The following is a 19,397-nucleotide window of genomic DNA, read 5'->3' as shown; positions in this document are numbered from 1 at the left end:
AGACCCATTTTAAATTTTTTTAACGTGACAAAAAAAGAGGGAACTACTCTTTCTTTTCATTACAACGTAAAACACCTTAACAAAACCGATAGGATTTATTATAATAATTATAATCAATATTATTATAATTTATAATAATATTGAATACACTTTTTATATTAGCTCATTACGAGCATTTTTTAAAATAAGTAATGCCAATGACCAGTGAGTCCTATATATGTATATTTTTTAATGTGTATTATGTTATCGATTCCTATACTATCTTATAACTAAGTGTCTGGAATTTTATTTTTAATTTTCATGCATTATTATTATATAGTATAACTACTATTAATAACAAAAAGATTATATAGTATTCATACAATCTATTTCGTAGAATGATAAAAACCCATTTTCTAAATCAAATCTTACGTTCACTGGCGTACGCAAGGGGGGTTTGGGGGGTTGAACCCCTCTCTCCCAAAATTTATAAGATAAGCGATAATTTTGGACGATAAACAATAAGTAATAACAATAAAAAAGATCATATCATACTATAAATATTTCGACAATAAAGTAATCGAAAATAGGAATTTTTGTAAGCGAATAATATGGGCAGTGTCACATCTAATTTTCTTTAAATTTCAAACCCCCCACCCCCAAATTTAATTTCTGTGTACGCCACTCTTTACGTTAAACAACATAAGACATCGAAAAAGATAACAAATTACAAAAACCAAAAATAGTGAAACGGTTAGGTTCTACTAGAAAACTTAAGTATACAGACATTTTTTTTATTGCTTTTACTAAAATCTAATAGCGAAGTCAAGAGGGGGTTTTGGTCAATTATTACTGTTGACAGTATATGACTTTGGAACTAGAAAGAGGGTGTGATATTAAAAAATAAATAAAATTATTAGCTCCCAAACAAAATTACTGGCTACGCTACTGAGAAAAGCAATCAATATCAGCTTTTTTTTATGACTGTTCATAATATCTTATAAAAAAAGTCGATTCAAAAGTATTACAAAATCTATTTGGAATATAAAACAATTATTTGTAACCTTTATTATAAAAAACGACTGATATACCACTAATTTCTTCCAAATGTAATTATAGTGTAGAAGTTACTTTTGGATTGTCAAGTAATATTTATACACTTCTAATATTAATTAGTTCTCTATTTTTTATTGATTAAACATTTTTTTGGGTCTATTATCTGTAATGGCATCAATTTTTTTTTTTAAATGGCTATATAAATATTTAACTATTTTAAATGGTTAAAAATAATTCAGAAAATGATTAGTTACCATAAACTTATGAATTAGTATTTTGAAAGTTTAGAGTATGTATGTTAATTTTTTTCATTATGCATTTTTTCCCAACCATATATAAAAATATTCATAACTCTTAACTTGTTCAAAATTTGTTATGGACGAGTCACTTTCTAGTGTTTAAGATAGTTAAATATGTATAAAACATTGAAAAAAATAAAGTTGATACCCTTATAACATACAATATAATAATATATAACAACTTAATAATCGAGAAGTAAATATAATATAATAAAAACAAAAAAATAACATATTAAACATTATTTTTTTAGGATTAATTTAGTGGTTAATGATATATCATTCGCTTTGTATAAAAATAGCCATTACACGATTAATGAATTTACTGAAATATAGAACTGATAACAAAGTAATTTTTAAAATCCTGTATATTGTGCTGTTTAATGAGTAGGGAATAAAAGATATAATAATAAATTCATATTTTAATACCAAAATAATTTTATTACTCCTAATTAAAATATAATAACTTTCCTTGCCTAAAGTAATATGAAATTTTAATAAAATTTTATACAACAATTTAATTTTCTTAATATCAAAATTTTAGCTACAGCTTATGTCTATTTTTGAAATTATACTTTAATTAGTTCTTTTTTTGTTATTTAAAATAGATTATACTAATTTAATTACTAATACATAAAGATATATATATATATTTATAAAGCACGTGAATGCAATAAAACATTTAGCCCTAAGTAATTATAACAATTAAAAGCTTCATAAATACTTATTTTGTAATGTCTTTGTCACATAAAATACTTATTATTGTTATAATTTTCTAAAAAAACAACTTAATAACTAAAAATTTAAAAAATCTTACCTTAAATTCGTGATTCGAATAAATAATAAGCAAATATCGTCTAAAATTCACTACTGATTTTTAAAAATATAAAATGAGAATTATTTCTATTATTAGTAAGATATAACAGATATTTTCGGTAATACTTAATACATTAATTTATTTTAAATATCATCTCATTGACACAGTGTTATTACAATTTAAAGTACAAAATATCTCATTTTAGTAACGTGTTCCCGTAACAATAAGCCTTGCCCTTCGCCACTATTAATAAAAAATAATTAATATTATAAAATATATTTTTCTTACTTAAAATTAATAGTAATATCATAAATAATTACAATATCATAAAAGATTTTATACATTTTTGATTTTATAATTAAGAAGATTTGTGTTTATACAAAGGCGAGCAGACAGACTGACATGAAGGGACTTTAAGTGACAAAGATTTAAAGGATTTCTTACTATGGAAATAGAATAATATTCTGTGATACGTAATCTTATAGATACTACAATTTTACAAACTAGTTATTTTAGATATTTGAAAAATTCATATTAAACAATTTAATATATCTTGTATTTAACTATGCACGTTTCTGATTTAAATATTATCGAGTCACATGATTCATAAATCCTTAAAATATGTTAGTTTAACATATTTCGGGATTTTAGAAAGAATCTATGAAGAAGCAAGACTGTTAAAAGTTTTTGAGTATTCCACTAGATCACAGCATAAATGTCAAATGCGTTTGACCCAACCAATACGAGAATTAGTATTTTATAATATATAAATATATATAGCATAAGCACTGCGAATTTTTTAAATAGTGCACTCTTAGTTGACAAATTAACAAAATTTTTTTTATTATTAACTAACATAATAACTATATATGTTACATAATAATATCAAATAAAGATCGAAATCATGTACAGTATTTACATTGATCTACCTTTAAAGCATTACTTTATAAATAAATAATCGTGCTCAAATAAAGTTTAGAGCTTTTAGTAATTTTGTATATTAAACTATTTAGAATAAAAAATCAAATCACAAGTAATTTGACATTAAAACGTTTTAATATTGGAATTTTGAATAGGACAAATTTTTTAGATATGTTTATTTTAGTATTAAATCAAATGTGGTTTAGAATTTCTTTTAATAAGATATTTTTTAGCTGTAGAAATCTCTTAATTATATTTAATATTTTCATTAGTCACTTTTTGTTCCGATCACACTAGTTACACGCGTTTACTACTTGGGCGCGTTGTATTTTAGAAGCATCATATCTATTATAAGTTATTGGGCTTTGGTTAATCACAATCGTCAGCTGGCAGTACAAGTGAGGCGCCTTTAGTGATAAGTGATAATTTTGAATTAAATTCGTAATTTAATGCAATGGAATAATTTAATGCCAATTTTTTGTAAATCTAATATACATACTTATAACTAAACTACTTAGCCAAATTTTAAATAAAGAAACTAGCTAAGCTAATGGTATTTTTAATTATCCAGGTAGTAATTAGTGTAAATCCTAGGTAATATAAATAAATATATTAAATTAACTGAATATTTCTAATTATTTTAATTACCCTTAATGATTAATATTATTCTAGATATTTTTTAATAGGGTAAATAGATAATAAAAGTTTAGATAAAAACCTTATTAAATAATTTGTTTTATGCGTAAATTGTAAAATTCATTTTTTGTTTGAATGAAAATTTTTTTTCATTTTTACTGTGTTAGCATTCAAAGTTTCAGCTACTTAATATAATATAACTTAAAAAATATTTAAAATATATTCTTAGCAGTTAAATATGTATCTTATATTGAACTTCATATTGTGATATGCAGACTATACATAATATACAGAAAGTTATTTTATTGTAGGATGATAAAGTAATTAATAATAATATATTATGTTAATATCAGAATTGATGTTAGAGCAAAATCCCATGCACTTATAAATATATAAATATGAGTAAATAGCAAACATAAAAAGTTCTCTTTTATTTAAAAAAAAGAGCATAAAAGGGACCTAACAACATTTTTGCATTGGTTCTCATAATATCTAACACTAGCGCTGGTTAATACAGTTTCAGTAAATTTTCTAATTGAGATATTGTTAGTAAATTTTATCTAAGAATAATTTTTAATCATTCTTACTCTTTATATTTATAATTTTCATGAATACTAAACCCAAATATTGCTTTAAAATTATGAATTGGACATATGCCAAAATTCCTAAAGATACACACACTATTTCTTTTCTAGATGCTGTGCCAAAAATACTTTTGTCACTTATATTTGAGTACACTTATTTATATTATACTCAATATGTTAAAAAGTTAAACAATTCATTTTTTATATTTAAATTTATAGAACTTATTAAAGTTTTTTCAAATTATAATTTTTATATGTGTTTATTTAGTTAATGGAATAATATAATGGCATCCAGTGATCCACTATTAGTTCAAGCTGTATATTCATTTAAAGGAAAAAATAATGATGAAGTAAGGAATTCTATGATAAGTTTAAAATTTTTAACTTATGTTAGATGTCATTGAGTAAATTATATAATACATTACATTTTTATAATTTGTTATAATATTTATATATATAGTTTTACATTTATGTAACATTATGTTTCATTTTTATACGAAATATTAAATTATTTTATTTCTCTTTAAAAGACCTTGAAAGTGCTGTTTGAATACATAGAATACATTTATGAATATTTCATGTAATTTATTTAAAAATAACTAATTTTTATCTATTAAAAACTATTATTTTTAGGTTAAATTGTTATTATCTCAACTTTGAACTATATTATTTAACTTGCTATTTGTTGTGTATCATTTTAATTTATATATTTTTTCTATTATTCTTTATTTATTTTTTGATGATATTTCTGTAACCTTTTAAATTATTTAGAAATTTTTCTGTTTTTTATGATATTCTATAATTTAAATTTATACTCTCAAAAAAGTTGTTTAATTAAAATTTTTTTAATATTAACAGTTTTTATAAAAATAATTTTTTTTGTATTTTGTATAGTTGTGTTTGAAAAAAGGAGATATTGTTACTGTTACCCAAAAAGTAGACGGTGGATGGTGGGAAGGTACTCTTAACGAAAAAACAGGATGGTTTCCATCTAATTATGTTCGTGAATACTTGCCTCAAGGTATGAGAATTATTTATTACTTATAAATTTTCCACGTAATGATTATTATATTTTTATTTTATTATATTAGGGGAAAATATAATAGATAATAATGTGCCGACATTATCTATAGATTTAACAGAACAGCTTAGAAGTAATAGAGCTGTTGTTGTTATGGATATAATAGAATCTGAAAGAGCCCATGTTACTGAATTAAAAACTCTAATACAGAGTTTTCTGATTCCATTAAAAAGTTCCAATGTGTATGAATTTATTTCTTATTATTAAATTGTTTGTCTTCTTTGTCTAAATTAATTCTTAATTCTATTTATTATTAGAATGAGTATGGATGAATATAATCAATTAGTAAATAATATAGAAGAAGTATCCAAAATTCATGAAGCACTTTTAGAGTCATTAGAAAAAGTTATTACTCATTCACAAGCTGAACAAAGAATTGGAAAACTATTTTTGAACATAGCTTCAAGTATTCGTGATGTGCATTTACATTACTGTTCTTCACATCCACGAGCTGTCAGCATTATTGAAAAATACAAGTATTAAAATTTTTCTGTTAATAATATTAGATTCATTGATTAAAATATTAGGAATCAAAAATAAATTATTTTAACCTTATATTTTAGAGATGAATTAAATCAAGTGATGGAAACTCACGGAGCAGTAAGCCCTGGTATTTTAGTTTTGACAGTTTCCCTAAGTAAACCATTCAGGCGATTAGACAAGTATAGTGGTATGCTACAAGAACTAGAAAGACACTTGGAAGAAAATCATGTAGATAGAGGTGATACTCAGCGTTCTGTTAGTGTTTACAAAGAAATTGCGGTATGTTTATTTATAAATGTGATCTTTTTTTTTATTAAACTCTAATTTAGTAATAATTATTATTACATTACATTATGTTGTTGTTATTTTGAATAAATAACTTAATTTAAGTACCCTTTGTGGTAGATTATATTTTTATTTTGCAAAATAGTTTTTTAAGTAAGTAAAACTAAATAAAATTCATATAAATGTAAAAACTTTTTAGGCCACATGCCTGTCAACAAGGAGACAAAAAGAATTGGAACTATCAATTTTAAGTGGTGTTGTGCAAGGTTGGGAAGGTGCTGATGCAGGTAGTCTAGGAGATGTGATAAAAATTGGCTCAGTAGCATTTAGTCCAGAATATAAGGATAGATATCTTGTTCTATTTTCTACTCATTTACTTATACTATCTGTGTCACAAAGACTTAGCTCATTTATCTATGAAGTAAAAATGATTTTTCTTTAAGAATTTAGAATTTTATTTACAAAATATTATGAGTACTAATATTTTTTTCTTAGGGAAAGTTACCATTAAGTGGAATTTCTGTCAAACAATTAGAAAATTCTGGCAATGTTAAAAATGCTTTTGAAATACATGGTAAAAAAATTTTTTTTTGATAAGAGTTACACTTGCATTGATTTATTTTATATGTTTATAAATAGGACCAATGATTGAATCCATAATTGCTGTTTGCCAAACAAAAGAAGAACAAGTAGATTGGGTGAAAAAAATCAACAAGCAGTTAGGAAACAATTGTACTATAAATAAACCGACAAATAAATCAGTAAGTTTAAGTCTTGGTCGTCTTAGTGAATATTTTGCACATATGGTTTGCAAAGGAGTTATCACTAGATCTCTCTTGAAATCAATTCTTTATACAAACACAAATTATATTGATATATCATCAGTCACATGGCGTCGCTTAAATAAATCAAAGCAATCTATTTATCATCATAATACTCACAATTTTCGATCAGAAGGTAATCAAGTTAAAGCAGACTTTAACACTCCAAAGTGCATACAAAATCTCAGACATTTTTCGTCAATGTTAATCAAGAAAGATGGACAAATAGTATATGGCAAAAAATTGTTATTCACTCCTATACAAGTTAAAGAAGCCTGTGAAGATTTGACTAAACTTACATTATATAGTGATGGTATTAATGAATATGAAGATCACACTGAAAAAAATTGCCTAAGCAATGAACTTTGTGACCAATATTTTATGAAAAAACATTTGACTATACCTTTTCTACATTTAAATGAGAAGAATGATTTAGATACGACATTAGAAAACAGAGATAGTACCTATTCATTATGCGATTTAAATAATTCTAATTGTTATAATGATTGTTGTTCTGATGATGAGAAAGGCACTGAAATTAGTCAAGATTTTCTTTACTACAGTTTTAACCCTAATAATAGCATTAATAGTTTACGATCATCAGACTCTGGTCTTGCTGATATTACAATGTTAGTTAATCCTCAATCACCATTGCCATCTACTGAAACATTTAGCAATGAAAATTTATGTAAATGTTCCTCATCAGTTAATATAAATTCTTCCATTTTTGAAGATGACTCTAGTTTATTGGATAAAACACCTAGTACTACTACACAGGGTGTTACTTTTCGGTCTGAAATGTATGCTCATTGGTGGCTCAAAAAAAAGTTACCCGGGTCATATGGTGGTTGTGATTCAGGCAAGATAAATATATAACATCTTAATGTGTTTGATTTGCTAACTTTGTACAAAATTATACTTATTATATATTATAACACTACTAACAACAGAAGAAAAATCCTAGCAAATATTAAAACAACTACTTAAATTTTTATATATGTAAATTGAATAAAAATTCATATACTTAATCATAAATATGCTCTTAGTTAATGAATTTTTATCTACTAAATTGATTTTTATGCCTTGAATCACATAGCCTTATACATTTTCATTAGAATTCAGATGACCCAAAATAATCAAAAAGAATTATCAAATATGACTAAATTAATATTAATAGCCAAATATTTAAATGCTTCAGGTGTTTTTAACCGTTTTGTATTTTATTATTTTCATTTAATCAGTATAATTTGAAAACCTCTTATATTATTATTGGCAAAGCTTTTTTATAGTTAAAAAAAAAAAAATTTTATCATTAAATTATCAAATACACATTACTTAATTTGAATTAATATAATTTTATTTAATAGGTGGAAAAGAATAATCTTTCAGTTTGGGATGTCACAAGACTTAGACCCATCCCATCACTACAATTTTGTCACCACAACAATGATAAAAATGATATAGCAAATAAAAGAAGTAAGTTAACCTTTTAAAAATATATATTATGTTAAGGAAAGGTTAAAAGAATGAATGGAAGAATCATAAAATAATATCAGTAATCCTCTAATAGGTTGAACAAAAAATATAATTCTCACCTTCTTATGACTTCATTATTTGGTAACCATTAATCTAGATTTTCAAAGTTTATTTTTGAAGTACAAAGTGATCATTTATCATGAACGACTTAAATGATGACTTGAGAAAAGATGTAAGTTCTGTTAATTCTTATTTAATTACTAGCCAGATGATTTCTCCCACCAAGATATAAAAATGTCACTAACTTTAGAATTACTTGTTCAAAGTTATGACCAGTCTTTTTCTTATTTAAATTATTATCTATTAATAAACTAGTTAATAAGTTTATATTATCATAAGATATAAGGAGGAACATTATAAATTATAAATTAAGAAAAAATGTCTTTAAAAGAAACCAAAATTATAATTACAGCATAATTTCACTATAATTTTTTTTATTTAACTATGTACAATTGTTTAAGTGTTTAATTTTATATAATCAAATTAAACATTACATTTTAGGCGAGAGAACCTTTGAAGATGATGGAAAAGTTTTGAGGGTGTTTGAAGCATTTTGTTTAAATTCAAAATCACGGCACACAAGTTCAGGTATGATTTATTATTAAAGAAAAACAAAAAGTACTATTTTATTTTTTTGTTAAGTTCATAATATATTTTAAATTGCCTAATTAATACATTTTTAAAATAATTTCTCATTTATTTGATTGTAGGAAATTAGATGGACATTTTACCGTGAGAAATTAAAATACTTAGAAACTTGATTCAAATAGTAATCATCAAAAATTAACTACATTTAATTTTATTCTGAAGTACTTTGTACAATCCATATGTATATATGTGTATACATTATGATATATTTATTTTTGTATGACTATGATTTTTATTGATATCTAAAAAAATAATTTTATATTTTTGTTTGTATAACTTAACCTTTATAAAAAATTTTATTTAAAAAACACCAATAAAATGTTATTTATTTTATATATAAAAATAATATGTTGTCTAAATTATAGCTGATTATAATTTTGCACTTTTTATTTTAATGATAAACTATTTATACTAATATGTAGTGAAATATAAATACCACGAACAAATATATTATTTGAATATTATATTTGATATTTAAAAATTAAAAATAATCGAATTACTTATTTTAAATTTTTTCTCAATAATTCCACATTGATTAGATATTTTAATTGGCACCTATATATCTATTAAGCATAATTAAGATATAATTTGATGATTATAGGTATTTAGTAACTCTTTGGTCGAGAAACTTTTATATTATATTAAATTCAATATGATTTATACTTTCTAAAATGTCTACTTTATACTTTATACTTTCTAAATAAGCTTGTAAGTATAATTACAACAGTACTAGTTGCACAAAATGGGGCCATTGAAAATTTATAATGAAGGTATTGATAACATTTACAAACACAATGCAAATGGATTTTTTCAGATTAATATTTTAATGTAAGTTTTTATTATGTATATATTTATAAATATATTTGAATTTCTAGTTTAAATATGGGTGCTAAAAGTGTTATATACAGCTTTAAAAATTTTAGTGTTTAATTTTTAAGCGCGAAAAAATTTTTTGCTGTATTTGATATAATTTACTTAATGTAATTACAATGTAAAAAAGGGACTTCACACAATTTTATTATAACACATTTCAAAATATCCAAAATATGGTTAAGAGTACTTTATTTGGGAGTGACTTACGATCAAAACACACCTATATTTGAAGTTATGACTTTAAAACAAACTTAATCTACATAATTGAATTGGTAAATTAAAATTATTTTAATAATAACTGAATTATTAACTAAGTAAAAAGTTATTATTTTTTTTTAATTTTTCCTTTTAACTAGTTTAATTAACCGTTAAAATAACTTTTTTCAATTAACAAAATAATAAAAATTAAACTAAACTCATATAATTTTTTTGTCTTTATTTTCTAAATATATGGTTTAAATAAAATTATACAATATAAATACAATTACCTATTAAAAGAAAAACGAGAGTTAAATTGAATATCAAATTTACCCTTAATAAATTATTTATATAACAACAAATGTAATATTTTGAATTATTTCGGAAGGTTGGAATTTTTGAACTTTGGGGATAAGCTTTTGTTATTGCTCTAGTATTATTCATTATAAATTGGGATACCAGAAAGCAAAAAAAATTCTTGAACTGATTTTTTTTATAACAACTGTAGTTTAAAAAATAGAACAATGCAATCAACACCAAATTTTACAAAATGATGTTTAGTTACAAAAATAAATAAAAAATATTTTTGTTTTCTATACCGTTTTAAAAGTTTGAAATCTATTCTTAGACTTCCCTAGCTTTACCGACCAATAAAAAAAATTAAACATCAAAAGAATTAAATAACTTTTTGAATATAAGTTAAGTTAAAAAAAATAATTTTATATTTTAATTTTTAATTTTAACTTTTAACAAGATTTTAATCTATTTTAATTAACTTTTAATCTATTTATTTGATGATTTTTAACTGTTGACATTGTTACTACTTAAATTAACTTGAGTTAATTATTATCATTAATTTGACCATCTTTACATATTATTGTAACTACAGTTGAATGACCGTTGTGTTTAAAATTACCAAATCAATTTAATTATTATTTTTTAATATTAAATATAAATTTAACTCTAATGAGTGTGTGATCTAAAGAGGTCGCTGTCATATACGCTTGTGTATAGTCTAGCTACCGCATGTATACTATGAAAAGCTAAGTATATAAATAGAATACCGCCGGTGCCGGCAGTCGTGATCGTGCACACAACCGAATATTAACCATTAAGTATACCTCTGAATCAGTATGATCGTAGATATTTCACAACATCAAATTTAATTTTTAGAGTAAATCTAGTGAAATATTAAACTCGTGTTATTCTAAAAGTAGATTTTATTTTACACTAAGAGTCATATAACAGACCTAATAAGATCGAATTTATGAAGCATATGTAAAAAGGTTATTATATTTTACTTAAATATAAATAACACTCAGACATATCTCAGTCCAAATGATGTATTATTAATAATAACCGTTACCTCGGATAGAGTTCGCCGCAGCGGTTCCACACTTGCAGAAGTGTAGCTTAGATTATTTCAGACAATTACTCTTATTTTATTGAAATACACATTGAGCTATTTTCTTTTGATTTTATGATCTTTTAGGATTAAATTTTTTTTTATAAATAAGTACGATACTAGCAAAGTATTAAATTTTCAATCATTGTTTAACGATATAGATAATGTGATGTGATGGGTAAATTATTATTAACCACATCAATTAAAATCGCGATATAGAAAATAAATATTTACTATGGCTGACAGTGAAGGAAGCTCAGAACAAGATGATGTATCATTCCTACGGACGGTAAGAGTTAACAATTATTTCTACCTGTTGAAATTTAACATTCATTTTAATAAGTTTTCATATTTATTTGCAATATTGTGTAATAAAGTGCGTGTCGTAATTTTTGTTAAAAATTTAGTCATTAATTTTTTGACGCTTAAATAATTAAACAAATTACATAAGTTAATTCTTAAAATTTATTTGACTAACTCATTACTAGTATAGAAAAACTTTAAATTACCAAGAAAATCATTTATGATCTATTTATTTACTAAAAATAACAAAATTAACATTAAAATGACAGACGGAAAATGAAACATAAAAGCTTTTGATAAAATTTTTATTTAAAATTTATATAAAATTTCTGTTCAGTGTTTGCCAATGACACATACTTTTGAAGAATATTTTCCTAAATTTATTATTTTTAATAAAATTGTTTTCTTTTTTTCTACTCAAAAATTGACATTAGTACGTATAATTTATATTCATATGAATGGCTAAACCTTTTAGTCCTTCTATATTGAAAGCCTTCCACTAATAACATGATTTTAGATAAGAGACTTAATAGATTACCCTCCTTTCAGCTCACCATTGATTATACTTGGGTAAAATACTTTTTCGAATATCTCGAGAAATTACTATTTGAATTTTTACTATATCAAATCTAAATATTATTTTACACTTTATTTATTTAATAAAATACATTATTCAGGCCACAAATATCAAAATGAATACCCAGAAAGTTAAAAGACTCACGTTTTGCATTATAAAATTTTTTTTTGTTTTTTGCAAAGCATTTTACATATGTTATAAATTACAAAAACACTGAATACGCATTCTTGAAAAAGTAATTTTTACATTAAAATATTGATATTTAAAATGAATGTATATTCTTCACAATTTTCGAATGTTGAAGATATTATGAATTGCATGATTTAGATTTATTAATAATTTTTTTATTTAATTCATTGTCGGAGTATTCAATGTGTGTTCTTTGGCCAAGTATAACATTTATAAGTAGTAATAATTACACTAATTTTATAGACGTTGAATTACGCTCCTATAATTCATTTTTAATCCCTAAATAATATTTAAAATGGTAATTTAAGTGTATACTATTTCAACATTTTTAAAAAATTCAAAAAATAATTGAAAAACTTTGGAAGATACACCCACAGTAAAAATTCTACAGGAAATTTAAAAACAAACGTATTGATTACTTTAGTAAAGTTAATCATAAATTCTACTTAATACTTATGAAATTAAAATTGTATACTTTAAAAATCATAAATATTTGGTTTTTGTAATAATCTAGCACAATTAGGACTTGGCAGAGTTTGGACCTAATTTAGATGAAAATCTGACAGTGATTAACATCTCTATTATAAAATGCTTCAATGCGAATGTGCATAATGAAAGTTAAAAAAAAACAATCTGAAAAGGAAAGGGTTAGGTAATCCTTTATTATTTTAAAAATAAGTAAAAAAATATCGAAATGTTCATATTTTAAGAATCGTTATTTTTGGGAGATACTCCACAATAACGGAAACGAGAGAAATTTTTCAAATTTTGAGGATATTGACAAGATACAATCTTTGAATTTTCGATATATTGGTTAATAAAATAATCGAATAGAAACTGAGAATTTGTGGCAAAAACATACAAAAAAAGCATCCTAATAAAATTAATATTTTCTCAGTTTGGCATCACAGCTAAAAATATAAAATATTTGTATATTTCAGTGGCATAGCCAATAGTGAGACAAAAGAGTTATAGCCCCATTCCGAAATTTCGTGAATTTAAAAGTTATTAGTTTGACATATGAAAATAATTGATATCTATGATTTTTAAATTGTAGTTAACTAATTTTAAACTATTATTTTTATTCTATTAGTTTATCCTTTATACACTTCAAAATTAATAAATTATACTATTTGAAGAAAAAATGAATAGCTCATCCAAAAAAATATCTGATTACGCCAATGGTATAATGTAAATTTTAAAACTTCATAATAAAATGATATAATTATCCTAAAAATAATTTTCAATCCAAAAAAAATCTTGCCTTTCAAATTTTTATTACGTGTTAAAACAAAAAGAATGTATTAAACATTAGATTTATACATAAATTAGATTTATGTATTTATATAAAAATACATTTTTTTTTTAGGAAGACATGGTGTGCCTTTCATGTACGGCTACCGGGGAACGTGTTTGCCTTGCAGCTGAAGGATTTGGTAACAGACATTGTTTTTTGGAAAACATTGCAGACAAGGTATTTAATGAAACAATCAAAACTTGAAAATCACTTGAAATTATATTTTTATTTATTTTGCAGAATATTCCTCCAGATTTATCTCAATGCGTTTTTGTTATCGAACAAGCTTTATCCGTTCGAGCTTTACAAGAATTAGTTACCGCAGCTAGTTCTGAAGAAGTAAGATTATAAATTAGATTTTTTTTTATCTTACATTATTTATTTTATTTAGGGAAAAGGTAATACTGGTTCTGGCCATAGAACATTATTGTATGGTAATGCCATCTTGTTACGCCATCAAAATAGTGATATGGTAAAAAATATTTCATTTTTAAAACTGAGTTTGATGTTTTATAATTTATTAACATATTTTTATTTTTACTCAATAGTATTTGGCTTGTCTTTCAACAAGTTCATCTAACGATAAACTATCTTTTGATGTTGGTTTGCAAGAACATTCGCAAGGTGAAGCATGTTGGTGGACCGTTCATCCTGCTTCTAAACAAAGATCAGAGGGAGAAAAAGTGCGAGTTGGAGATGACTTGATTTTGGTTTCAGTAGCTACTGAAAGATATCTTGTAAATAAAATTAATTTATTGTAGACTTCATATTATATAATAATAATTTATTTTTGAAAGCATACCGCTAAAGAAAATGAGCTATCCGTAGTTAATGCTTCATTTCACGTGACCCATTGGTCAGTACAACCATATGGTACTGGAATTAGCCGAATGAAATACGTAGGTTATGTATTTGGAGGGGATGTGCTAAGGTTTTTTCACGGTGGTGATGAATGTCTTACTATACCATCCACTTGGAATGCTGATATTCCTGGACAAAAGTAATATAAAGTTTCTATTATTAAAAATTAAATTAAAATATTTTTATAAGTTTAAAATGTTTACAAACAGCATAGTTATATATGAAGGCGGTAGCGTAATGAGTCAGGCGAGATCGTTATGGCGATTAGAATTAGCCAGAACTAAGTGGGCGGGTGGATTTATCAACTGGTGTCATCCAATGCGTATCAGACATTTAACTACGGGTAGATATTTAGGTGTAAATGAAAATAATGAATTATTCTTAGTATGCAGGTAAATACAATATTTAATAAAATAGATGTACTAAATTTAAAATTGTGAAATTTCGCATCATTAGAGAGGAAGCAACAACTGCTTCTTCAGCATTTTTCTTAAGACAAGAAAAAGATGATCAAAAAATTATACTTGAAGACAAAGATCTAGAAGTCATTGGTGCACCTATAATTAAGTATGGTGATAGCACAGTATTGGTACAGCATTCTGATACTGGTTTGTGGTTAACCTATAAGGTAACTGACATATTTATTCTAAATTTTTATCCAATTTAAATCTATACCTGTGTAAAATTTAGTCATATGAAACCAAAAAGAAAGGTGTGGGTAAAGTGGAAGAAAAGCAAGCTGTGCTGCACGAAGAAGGAAAAATGGATGACGGGTTAGACTTTAGTAGATCCCAAGAGGAAGAGTCTAAAACAGCTAGGGTTATTCGAAAATGTTCATCATTATTCACACAATTTATTTCGTAAGTTGCTAATATTGATTATTTTGTAATTTGAAATTAAATTTATTTTACATTTATAGGGGATTAGAAAATCTCCAAACTAATGGGCGATCATCAATGTTTTGCTCATTCGTAAATCTCAACGAAATGGTGATGTGTTTAGAAGATTTAATTAATTACTTCGCTCAACCAGAAGAAGACATGGGTAAATGTTTATTTTCAAAATATTAAAGTTATCATTTTTAATAGTTAAGTCAATTGTTTATGATTTAGTATGTGTTGTAGTGAATTTTGTTGGAAAATTATTAACGTGTAAACATTATTAATCTTTATAGAACATGAAGAAAAGCAAAACAGGTTTAGAGCATTAAGAAATAGACAAGATTTATTTCAAGAGGAAGGCATACTAAATTTAATTCTAGAAGCTATCGATAAAGTAAATGTAATAACTTCACAAGGTTTTATGGTTAATTTAGCTGGAGATGAATCTGGACAAAACTGGGAGGTTATTTCCGGCTACTTATATCAACTTTTGGGTAAGAAACTTTACTTCGTTTGTGGGTCTTATTAATTGAACATTTTATTCGGGAATATTAATATCCTTTTCGTAATTATAATGATACTTATCAGTTTTACATCTTTCTATTTCCCGAACTTAACATGCTACAGAGGATGGTGGCCCTCTTACACATATAAGGGAGTTAAAAATTATTCTTGGCTAGGCTAATGATGGACAGAACGAGTATTATAACTGGCTTTCACAAGAGACCAGTCACCGTTAATGAGAAAATCACAAGACAAACAATGATGACATCCTATAAATCAAACCCGAGATCCCATGCTCCGAAACATACCTACTAGGCCAGGCCGTCCTAATAATATCCTTTTCATAATTAATATTATAAATCATAACTATTATTATAATAACATTTTTATTTATAATTTCCTGAAGTATATTATTTTAATTTAAATACTTATATAATTCACTGATATATTTTTATTAATAATTCTTTTTTTTATCATAGCTGCTATTATTAAAGGAAATCACACTAATTGTGCTCAGTTTGCTAATACAAATCGATTAAACTGGTTGTTCAGTCGATTAGGATCACAGGCTTCAAGCGAAGGTACTGGTATGTTGGACGTATTACATTGTGTTCTTATTGATTCCCCCGAAGCTTTGAATATGATGAAGGTAATGCGATTTTTGTATTGAACAAAGTTCTACAAAAACAAAGTTTAATTACACTTTAAAATTGTTTAAAATAATAGGATGAACATATTAAAGTAATTATTTCTCTATTGGAAAAGCATGGTCGCGATCCTAAAGTTTTGGATGTTTTATGTTCATTATGTGTCGGTAATGGTGTAGCTGTAAGGAGCTCACAAAATAATATTTGTGATTTCTTGTTACCAGGAAAAAATTTACTTCTTCAAACTCAACTTGTTGATCATGTAGCAAGGTATTAATCGTTCATACTTCTTATTTTATTTCGTTATTAATGAATAAAATCGATTATTGCTTTTAAATTTACAGTGTTCGACCAAACATTTTTGTTGGATATGTTAGTGGGTCAGCTATTTACCGTAAATGGTATTTTGAGGTTGCCATTGATCATGTAGAGCAAACTACACATCTAAGCCCCCATATTAGGATTGGCTGGGCAAATACAGCTGGGTAAATTTTTGTATGCGATTATTGCTTAACTCAATAATATTACAATTTGTCCCATTCAATATCTTAAAAAGTATATAATAAGTATATAAGTATATTATATACTAGAAATTAAAAAAAAGTAAATTTCTTTATCTTCATTACTTTTACTAGATCATGCCTAAAAATTACCATNGAAATTAAACATTTTTACTTTTTAAAAGCTTATAGTATATTATATACTAGAAATTAAAAAAAAGTAAATTTCTTTATCTTCATTACTTTTACTAGATCATGCCTAAAAATTACCATCAATTTTGAAAAATTATTTTAAAAAATATTTACATTTTACAGTAATGGTATATTTAGGCGGAAGCACTATGGCTGAAAATACTTGGTAATAAAAATAATCTTTAACTTGTCTCAATCCTAGACTTTATTTTAAAAAGGTTATAACTTCCAAAAAAGTTTTTTCGTTCGTAAGTTATATCGACTAATTATTCTTTATTTAGATCATTTTTTAATTTGTAAACCAGTTATATATGCATATCAATCAAAAACAGAGGGGTCACGGCACAGTGTGGACGTGGCACCGGGATACCGGGAAAATCCCGATGGGCCCCCCAAAAATTATGGTATATGGGCCCCTTGATACTACGGCAAATCAGTTAGTAAAAGCCAACTGCCTAAATTTTAATAATTTTTTTTTTTTTACAAAAATCCTCAATTTCCTTCCTAACAAGCAAAAAAAAAAAAGTTATCAAAAATTGTTATGTAGCGCCGTGTCACTGATGACTACTCTGCTCGACCACACAGCTCGCATATCTTAATACCGCCACTTAGTCCTCACGGACATGTTGGAATGACCCGAAGGTCTTATGAGTTCTCTTGCATTTTGGATAAGTTAAATACTATTTTAAGAGCATAAAATTATCAGATTTATTTATGTAAATCGATAAAAATATCTGATTATCAAATATGTCGTCTGCTTTTAATTCGCGGAAGTCGTCAGAACGTGTTTGACGGCTGATGTGTCCGAATTGATTATATTTACGATTATTATGATAAAAATTAACGACCGATCCGTGTGTTGCCCATCGTCTGTATTGTATCATAAAAATCAATAAATAGCATATCGATATTTCTCAATTTGCGATATCCTTTTATCATGATTTTATATTTATTAATGATTTCAAAAAAATATTTTTGTTTGTTTGAAATTTTTATTTGAAATCTTTATCATTTTCATTTTACTCGTCAATGGTAAATATCGTTATTGCGTCTTATGAGTTTTGGTAACTGCTTTATTGTTTGGTGAGTACTTAAAAATTATACTAATATACATTATACTATAATTTATGAGTAAAAAAATATATTAAACATTAACATTGTTGTTTGTAAAACATTAAATGACACGTATGACACCATGTCTGAATTGAGCCAGGGAGCTACCGAGAAATTATTTATAATTATGTCTAAGTGAAACAATTATTATTTTATTTAATTTATTCGCGCCAAACAGCAATTTACATAATGTTTACAACTAAGTGATTTAATTAATTAAAGATTAAATATATAATAATAAAGTAATTAGTGATATAACAGAGGGGTGCTAGTAAAAATGTGCTAATGGCGTTGATTGACACTACGAAGCATACAGTATAGCGAATTATTATGACTATAAGAGATGGATTGAGTAGGAATATGAATAAATGTACGATTCCTTGAGGGGTAGGTCAGATCGCGAATAATGAATTCTTCTACTAAAAAGTGATCACGAAAGAATAATTACGTTTTTTTCTTTGACTAGGATGTAAATAAAATAAGAGATGAGTACAACAGATTTTGTCGTATGGGCTGACTCTTTGTTAAGGGCTGAAACTTAAAATCTTGGTAGGCTGAAAAGTCTCGATCCGACTCTTTATGACATGTATACTAATTATAATTAGGAGTGCATACAATAATTACGTAAATCTATAACCATAGCGTATAAAATTATGTTTACTTATTCTTGCCTAGCAACAAATAAAAAATTAAAATTATACTGCACATATATTA

General features: G+C 25.2%; 2 protein-coding genes across 4 annotated transcripts in view; both read left to right on the top strand.

Moving 5' to 3' along the window:
- Window positions 1–3,460: 3,460 nt before the first annotated feature.
- LOC126898443 (rho guanine nucleotide exchange factor 7) lies at window positions 3,461–9,327 on the top strand. 2 transcript variants are annotated; one of them, XM_050672456.1, is made up of 12 exons: window positions 3,461–3,640; window positions 4,558–4,639; window positions 5,184–5,310; window positions 5,381–5,552; window positions 5,628–5,846; window positions 5,934–6,132; window positions 6,338–6,559; window positions 6,634–6,712; window positions 6,778–6,899; window positions 8,327–8,435; window positions 8,997–9,083; window positions 9,206–9,327. In XM_050672456.1, the coding sequence occupies exons 2-12, from the start codon at window positions 4,574–4,576 to the stop codon at window positions 9,211–9,213; spliced, it is 1,410 nt and encodes a 469-aa protein (XP_050528413.1). In that variant the 5' UTR covers window positions 3,461–3,640; window positions 4,558–4,573; the 3' UTR covers window positions 9,214–9,327. The 2 variants fall into 2 exon arrangements, with proteins under 2 accessions (XP_050528413.1, XP_050528412.1); XM_050672455.1 differs by having other exon boundaries at window positions 3,461–3,663.
- Window positions 9,328–11,306: 1,979 nt separating this feature from the next.
- LOC126899956 (ryanodine receptor) overlaps window positions 11,307–19,397 on the top strand; it is a 62,521-nt gene continuing 54,430 nt past the window's right edge. For both annotated transcript variants that reach the window (XM_050675257.1, XM_050675256.1), the window contains exons 1-15: window positions 11,307–11,500; window positions 11,781–11,908; window positions 14,058–14,162; window positions 14,226–14,324; window positions 14,377–14,457; window positions 14,534–14,722; window positions 14,783–14,985; window positions 15,056–15,238; window positions 15,303–15,474; window positions 15,537–15,706; window positions 15,766–15,890; window positions 16,021–16,221; window positions 16,711–16,880; window positions 16,958–17,148; window positions 17,223–17,363. In XM_050675257.1, the coding sequence (XP_050531214.1) occupies window positions 11,855–11,908; window positions 14,058–14,162; window positions 14,226–14,324; window positions 14,377–14,457; window positions 14,534–14,722; window positions 14,783–14,985; window positions 15,056–15,238; window positions 15,303–15,474; window positions 15,537–15,706; window positions 15,766–15,890; window positions 16,021–16,221; window positions 16,711–16,880; window positions 16,958–17,148; window positions 17,223–17,363 (2,084 nt within the window). In that variant the 5' untranslated portion in view covers window positions 11,307–11,500; window positions 11,781–11,854. The remainder of the gene's footprint in view (window positions 11,501–11,780; window positions 11,909–14,057; window positions 14,163–14,225; window positions 14,325–14,376; window positions 14,458–14,533; window positions 14,723–14,782; window positions 14,986–15,055; window positions 15,239–15,302; window positions 15,475–15,536; window positions 15,707–15,765; window positions 15,891–16,020; window positions 16,222–16,710; window positions 16,881–16,957; window positions 17,149–17,222; window positions 17,364–19,397) is intronic.

The sequence above is a fragment of the Daktulosphaira vitifoliae genome, unplaced genomic scaffold (assembly GCF_025091365.1).
Source record: "Daktulosphaira vitifoliae isolate Bord-2020 unplaced genomic scaffold, ASM2509136v1 Scaffold_2, whole genome shotgun sequence".
Lineage (NCBI taxonomy): Eukaryota > Metazoa > Arthropoda > Insecta > Hemiptera > Phylloxeridae > Daktulosphaira > Daktulosphaira vitifoliae.
The sequence above is the reverse complement of the archived record's forward strand: the minus strand, read 5'-3'. Positions and strand labels throughout refer to the sequence as shown.

Excerpts from the sequence above, each read along its gene's own strand:
- LOC126898443 (XM_050672456.1), top strand. The coding sequence starts at position 4,574 with ATGGCATCCAGTGATCCACTATTAGTTCAAGCTGTATATTCATTTAAA. Across the intron at positions 4,640-5,183 it reads AAGGAAAAAATAATGATGAA|TTGTGTTTGAAAAAAGGAGA; the intron begins GTAAGGAATTCT and ends TATTTTGTATAG. Across the intron at positions 6,713-6,777 it reads AAATGCTTTTGAAATACATG|GACCAATGATTGAATCCATA; the intron begins GTAAAAAAATTT and ends GTTTATAAATAG.